Source organism: Carlito syrichta, unplaced genomic scaffold, assembly GCF_000164805.1.
Source record: "Carlito syrichta isolate Samal-C Ts95f unplaced genomic scaffold, Tarsius_syrichta-2.0.1 Scaffold289251, whole genome shotgun sequence".
NCBI classification, from domain to species: domain Eukaryota; kingdom Metazoa; phylum Chordata; class Mammalia; order Primates; family Tarsiidae; genus Carlito; species Carlito syrichta.
In genome coordinates this window covers 406339-414013 of record NW_007233347.1, presented here as the reverse complement: position 1 = coordinate 414013, position 7675 = coordinate 406339, and the positions used below count along the sequence as shown (strand labels likewise).

At 40.2% G+C, this 7675-nt stretch overlaps 1 protein-coding gene across 1 annotated transcript in view; it reads left to right on the top strand.

Moving 5' to 3' along the window:
* Positions 1-3897, top strand: part of MAP7 (microtubule associated protein 7) — a 190038-nt gene extending 186141 nt beyond the window's left edge. Inside the window, exons 18-19 of the mRNA XM_021710500.1 lie at positions 466-689; positions 2397-3897. Coding sequence (XP_021566175.1) covers positions 466-689; positions 2397-2407 — 235 coding nt within the window. The 3' untranslated portion in view covers positions 2408-3897. The remainder of the gene's footprint in view (positions 1-465; positions 690-2396) is intronic.
* Positions 3898-7675: the final 3778 nt, after the last annotated feature.

Sequence of the window (7675 nt, the reverse complement as noted above, 5' to 3'; positions counted from 1 at the left end):
GTGAGAGGATTGCCTGAGCCTGGGGGTTCGAGACCAGCCTGGGCAACTTGGTGAGACCTCTACAATAAATAAAAAAGTAAGCCACGTGTGGTAGCGCGCGTCTGTAGTTCCAGCTACTTGGAAGGCTGAGGCCAAAGGATTGCCTAAGCCCAGCAGATCAAGGCTACAGTGGCCATGAGCATGTCATTGAACTCTAGCCTGGGTGACAGAGTGGGCGTGGTGGGCATGGCGGTACATGCCCATAGTCTGAGCTACTCTGGAGGCTGAGGCAGGAGGTTTGCTTGATCCCAGGAGGATGAGGCTGCAGTGAGCTATGATTATGCCAGTGTCCTCCAACCTGGGTGACAGAGTGAGACTCTGTTTCAAAAATAAACAAATAAGATAAACATTTTTGGCTGTCCTCAAATTGTGTTTTCCAGTTTTAAAGCTAATGTTGTTTTCATTTTGATTGTTCAAATTCCTCAGCACTCGCGATTTGGAGAAACAACCAAACGAAAATGGAGTGTCTGTTCAGAATGAAAATTTTGAAGAAATTATAAACTTACCCATTGGATCGAAACCATCTAGGTTAGATGTCGCCAACAGTGAAAACCCAGAAATTCCTTTAAATCCGATTTTGGCCTTTGAAGATGAAGGGACACTTGGGCCCCTGCCTCAGGTAGATGGTGTTCAGACACAACAGACCGCAGGTAAGCTTACCCCAAACTTCCTTCTGTAATCATCAGAAATACGTGACGCCCAAGAGGAAATGAACTGCTACCTTCTGCAGTGTGACTGCGGTCACACTCTGTCCTTCAGGGGACCGAATTACCTGGCTCATGAAAATTGAATTTTGAGTTGGATTAGACAACTTCTAGGGCTCCCCTTATTCTCCCACACAGCATAGAAATCCAGTCTGTGTTCTCCAGTGGGCCTCTTTTCACAGAGCAGCACTCCCTGCCCTACCTCACTCACTGTCAGAATGTGCTTCGGAGCAAGACAGACTGCCTCCTCGTGACTTACAGACCAGAGGGTCTAGTTCTGCCCACTAGGGAAAGGTTTGGGTCTTTCATCTTTCTCAGGTCTTCAGATATTTGAAGACTGCCATTATGTTCTCCTACCATTTTGCCTGTATTGGTGTTTGGCAACCTGGGTAATAGATTATTGTGCTTTTAAAATGTCACATGATGTATAGTTATGATATAGGCAATGAGACTGGGACTCTCAGTCCAAGGATCTTTCCTTGTTGAGTGACTATAGTAGCTGTTGAAACTGCCTGTGACTCTCTTGTACCCTGTCTTTTTGACTCACACTTGACCTTAAGTCTTTGTGCAAAAAGAATAATAGCTTTACAGGACCTGAAGAAATAAGGAGTAACATCAAATATTACTAACTCAGTGGTCATAGCGGCTCAGCAGCACAATCCCATCCACCTCAAGACTTAGTGAGATCATCCCCTTGCCCTGTCTTGTCACACCTGTTTGAATTTTGTCAACTCCTCTTCCCTGCAGATCACTTTCATGTACTGACAAGCATCTCTTTTTGGTATTATAAAAAGAACTGGCCAACTCTGGATATGTACGCAAATGAAGTCAGTTTAGAATTATTTGTGGGCAAATTGTTTTGCCTCTTAGGTTCCATCTAAGAACCTATAACAAATAAATCTTTAATGGAAAGTAAAAGCCAACATGAACCACCCATTCCAATGAAGCTAATCATCTTCTCTCCTCTCATGCACTGACCTTGGGGGTAGAACTTCACTTTAGTGACCGCCACTTTTCCAGGCTGAGAAAAGAGGTTGTAAAGTCTCCCCACTCCCCTTCTGACTTTGTGATTCTAAAGCCTTTGGGAACAGTCTGATGAATGTTAAGTTGGTGAAAACACACCCAGTTCAGCTTCCTACTTTGTCATGTCACTGATTCACAGGAAGGGAAGAAACTTCCGGATGATTTTCTACTTCACCCGTGAGGCCTTAAATCCCTTTCTGAGTTATCAGTCATTCCACTGTCAGTGTTCTCAGCGTTCCATACCTTCTCTGGGAAATGTGATCTTGTGGGGTCATGACTATCAACAAACATTTATTTAATCTCTAACATACGTTTGGAACTCTAAGCATGAGGTCCTAAGGCTATAAGAGAAGTGAATGTTTAAATCCCTAACCTCCAAGGAAAGTATAACCTGTGTATGGTGTTTTAAAAGTAAATGATACAGACTTTGTTGACATAAAGACAAGGACATGTGTTTTCTTACTAGTAGTAGAATTTACTTAAATATAAGACCGAATCCTAACAAAATTGCCTCTTCTTACAAGACAATGTATGTAACCGTATGGAATAATTTTAGAAACGTGAAATATTGCTATAGTATTTTTTATGTGTTGTATTAATCTGTTCTTTTTTTCCTGTCTTTTCATATAGAAGTTATATGAGTAGTTCTTCTGAAAAACCAAAGCTGAAATTTAATAAGAATTTCTACAATTAATGGAATTCCTTTCATGCTATGAAGGAGCATCCCCCTTCCTCCAGTTTTCTAAAGATTTCTTGGCCATAATTTTGAAGACTTTATTAAAACCAGCTCAAGACAACTGACAATTGTCATCAACAGAAAGAAAAAAATGCTCCTTACTCTTCATTACTTTCAAATGGCGTTTTCCAGTGTGCTCCTTCTTGGCAAATCAATATTTTTCTGCATTCTTTGAAAAACGAGAACCTTTGGCTGTAAGAAAAGTGGGCTGACTAGGCATGATTTTTTTCACTTAGATATCATGGTCTTAAAAGCTTAACAAGTAAATTGGCAAAACAAAAAAAGTTTATCTTTTATGATATAATACTTGAAAAAGAAGTACCTCTTTCCTCTACAGGTAGAATGAATAGGGGAAGTATTTAAATTAAGCCTGTTTGTTTAAATATTATTGCAAAGAGCTCTATTTGTAGAGGCAAATTATAGGCAGATTACCAGGTTCTTAGAAACACATCTTGTACATGGACATTCTGCAAACCCAGCTGTCACACCTTGCAACTCCTTTTGCGAAAACACACTAAAAAATTTTAACATGTGAAAAAATATTTTTTCAGAAGAAGAAAATAATTTAGTCCACTTAAGCAATGTATTTATAAAGTTTTTTCCAGATAAACTAATCAAATAAATCAGGCCGATGTGACAACATTGCAGATTTGGTTCGCCGGATGCATTCCTTCATGTGTTACCATGAAAGAATGTGGTCGATGATTCAGGGCTATTTCTGAAGTCTGGATGTTGCTGCTGTCCCCAGCGATAGTGGGACTTATCTTTGCCTTACCTGATCATGAATTATGTGGGGGGGGGGATAAAGATTTACTATTTCTTTAAATGAAAAAAAAGAATTTGGTTTTGCTCGTTTAAGAGCAATGAAAAAATGATGGAATGTTGGCTGTGTTTGGCACACAGGACTCGGACCTTTGTGAAAGTCCTCGTCCTGCGTGGCATCCTTCAGCTTTTCACTTTTCATTCTTCTTCTTCACCTTTGCTGCTGAGCCTAGCTGTACAGACTTGCACTTTCATTTGCTAATATAAGTTTCATTTTATGTTACCATTTTAGAGACTACTAATGATTAAATGTAGGCGAGGGAACACGTGTTTGTATGTGGAATGTTAAAAAAGATAAATTTATACCACTCTAATGTGCCGGTTTTAAGAGAGATTGGTTAATCTGCCAGAATGAATGAGAGACTATTCATCTGTTGAACTTTTTTTTTTTTTAAATCCAGGCATATGTCTTTAGTAACAGCTTGTAATTTGTTAAAACATTAATTTGGGGTTTTTCCCTATCTCAGTTGTCCATGTACACATAGTCATTAAAAGACAAAATCTGTTGAGCAAAGTTGTTTTATTTGTTTAAATCGCCCTAGCATGAGACGCCAAATAAAATGTTTGACATCATTTTGCTTTTAGCTTTCTCATATGTTACAACTTCACTCAGGTTGATTCTTGAGTTTTCAATTTGTCCTTCTTTTAACCTCAATGACATTTTCCCAACTTCCGGTTGAAAATGCATAAAGAATCGGTTTATTTAAAATTTAGAGCAATAGTTCTATTTTGGCTACGTTTCTTTTAAAATTACATCTTTAAGTTTGTGTGGTCATTAGCAAACTCAAAGCCTTGTAAGTGATCAAGTTTTAATTAGAAGTGGTATAAAATTGTTAGCTATATTTTAAGAGCAACACTGCCAGAGAATGACCTTGACTTTTACAATGGCTGAATTGCCTTGTGTCCAGCACTTGAAAATGTGTATTTACCTGCTGACCTTAACTAGGTCTTCCGTAGTGGCAATACCTTAAGGGAAGAGCATTCAGGGATCTAATATGATCCTCACCATGAATGAGAGTGAGTGCTTTTAGTATTCTTTCTACCCCTTTGCTGACTGTCTAGGCCATTGTAGTCATTCACTAATCCCAGGTCCATTTGGTGGGAGCCTCCAGCTGTTACAGGAAGGTAAGGCTATATGTGTCCTCCTGCATAACCTCACTGTGTGGTGGTATGTTATAATAAAAGCAAATCTAAAACACAGTTCTCTTACATGGCAAGTTTATTAGCAAGCAGGAGGCCTTCTGAAAGTTTTCTCTGTGCATATGTAATCCCATAAATGATTACTGACTAAATGATTCACAGTGAGACATAAACAGTGATGTTTTAAAAGCAGAATTAGGTAACAATTGTGTGGCTGAATCAGGCAGTAGAGTCTCAAACGTGTCAAGGTTTGAGGAGAGGCCCAAGACAAAGCGAACTCTAGACCTCGGGGCCCTAATCAAGTCATCGACTTGCAGGTTCTGCCAGATTTTCACACTTCATTTCATTTTGCCTCTAAAAATCGTTCTAGGCATGCACTTACCTTTCAAACTACATTTATCAGGGAAAAATTACTAACAACCCATATGGTGATGAACACTCCAGTGTAGATTTAGGGGAGTGTTTAAAGCATCTGATTGGGATGCTTCAAATGCTATCTAACTAATAGTCCCCAGGACAAGAATAAAGTTATACTGCACATGCACACATCACACAGTTTATACTTAAAGCATTTTAAAGTAAATTATTGTATATTAAAGTAAATAAACACCCACTGCTTTGTTAAACTCTGGTGTGTCCATGTGACTCTTTGAGCTTTGGTCCCCTGTCCTCTCTTCTCCTCTCTCCTCTCTTGTCTTCTCTTTTCTCTCTCTCTCTCTCTCTCTCTCTCTCTCTCTCTTTCCGTTTGCCATTGCTTTGATAAGCTGTGGTCTGACCATGTGACTCCTTGAGCTATGGTTGCCATGTTTCCTAGTTTTGGCCCTTTCCCCTACCTTGAGGTGAATCTCCTCTCTCCTCTCTCTCTCTCTCTCTGATTTACTTTTAAAATACATTATATTTTCTAACCTAAAAAAAATTAAACAGGCCAAGCATGGTGGCTCATGCCTGTAATCCTAGCACTTTGGGAGGCTGAGGCAAGAAGATTGCTTGAGCCCAGGAGTTTGAGACCAGCCTGGGCAACATAGCAAGACCTTGTCTCTTTTTAAAAAATAAAATGCATTTAACAGTAACCAATAAATTCTCCCATCTTTTGCATTTTTTTTAAGCCTGATGGAAATTGACTATTGGCCTACATCAATTCTATGCATTGAATGTTAAAAGGTATGGTGAATGACTTTTGGATCGGGTTACAAAAAGCAATTTTTAAAAAATGAGCTAACTTTCCAGCCAGGCCTGGTGGCTCACTCCTGTAATCCCAGCACTTTGGGAGACCAAGGGAGAAGGATTGCTTGAACCCAGGAGTTTGAGACCAGCCTGGGCAATATAACAAGACCTCATCTCTACAAAAAATGTTAAAATTAGTCAGGTGTGGTGGTGCATGCCTATAGTCCCAGCTACTCTAGAGGATGAGATGGGAAAATCACCTGAGCCAAGGAGGTCAAGGCTGCAGTGAGCCTTGATGGTACCACTGCACTCCAACCTGGTCAACAGAGTGAGACTCTAAAAAAAAGCGAACTTAATGAAACATCATTTTGCCCTTTCCCCCAAATCCTGTTTTTACTCAGTGAACACCTAAGCCCACTCACAAATATTCCAGACGGTCATTTCTTCTCATCCTTTAGCTCCTCCTTAGTTTTGGGAAGGAGCTCTCAACGCCCTGCAAGAAGTGGCAGAGAAAGGCCGGGCATGGTGGCTCATACCTGTAATCCCAGCACTTTGGAAGGCTCAGGCGAGAGAATTGCCTAAACCCATAGGTCCAAGACCAGCCTGAGCAACTTGGCAAGCCCTCGTCTCTACAATAAATCAAAAAATTAGCCAGATGTGGTGGTGCATACCTGTAGTTCCAGCTACTTGGAAGGCTGCGGCGGAAGGATAGCCTGAACTCAACAGGTCGAGTCTATGGTGGCCATGAGCATGCCACTGCACTCTAGTCTGGGCAATAATAGAGCGAGACTCCAACGCAAAAAAAAAAGTGGGAGAGAAAAAGGACTAGCATGGAAACAGAAGGGACAAGTTTAAGTTTATTACAAATAAAATATTTTGTTAGTAATTACTTCCTTGTGACTCTTAATTGGGTTTATATGTTATTAGGTTTGATTACAATTTTAGAGATCAAAAGTTATTTTAGAAATTAGTGCCAAAATTGATCAAGTTCACAAAAGTTTTGAAATTGCTGTTTAAAAATATACACTAAGAAAAATTAGGACTGGCAATCACTTTTGTATGATTGGCTCTCTAATACCCTACAGAAGCCTAAAGGGAAAAGGTCAGAAGACAGGAATTGATGTTGGAAGCAGTAGAAGAATGGTGAAGATCTGGCCTCTAGAGTTGCACTTAGGTTGGTTAGAATACCAAGGCTTGCCAACAATTAAGCCTAGGAGGCTCAGTAAGTTACTTGTGTTCTCCGTGTCTGGATTTTTTCATCTCTAAATGAGAAAAGAATGCCCATCTCCTGGGGTTGTCTTAGTAATTATTAAGGTTGAATTAAATGAGTGTAAAGTTTCTAACACATTAGTAATTTTCCAACAAGTGTTAAAACTTCTGTGTTCAGTCTGAGACACCTGTGGAAGACAGAGCCTTGGAAAAGCTGTGAACCTGCCCTTGTGGATGGAATCTTTGCTAATTCTCTAACAATGGCCTTGAGTACCATTAGTCTTTTTTTTTTTTTTTAATGAGATGCTGATTCTTTTTTTTCTTTTTCTTTTTCTTTTTTTTCTGAGTTGGAGTCTCACTCTGTCGCCCAGACTGGAGTGCAGTGGCCGCTCCCGGCCACCGCAGCCTCAATCTCCTGGGCTCTGGCGATCCTTCCGCCTCAGCCTTCCGAGTAGCCAAAATTACAGGCGCTCGCTACCACGCCCGGCTGATTTTTTGATTTATTGTAGAGATGAGGTCTCGCTGCCCAGGCGGGTCTAGAACCCGCGGGCTCAGGCAATCCACTCACCTCGGCGTCCCAAAGGCGCGGGATTACAGGCCGAGCCACCGACCTGGCTGAGATGCCAATTCTAAATAGCACTATGCCAAGCAAGCTAAACAAATATGAACCGTTCAATTTAGAACAGTAAAAATTTAGAGTTTTTAATCACTAAGTTCTTAACCGTGTTACTATTTAATTTCACAATCACTTCTCCCCTCCACTCATCCCAAACTGTTTTCTTTCCAAAAAGAATTTTAGTTACTTTATATTTTCATATAATTGGAGGTATTTCATGAC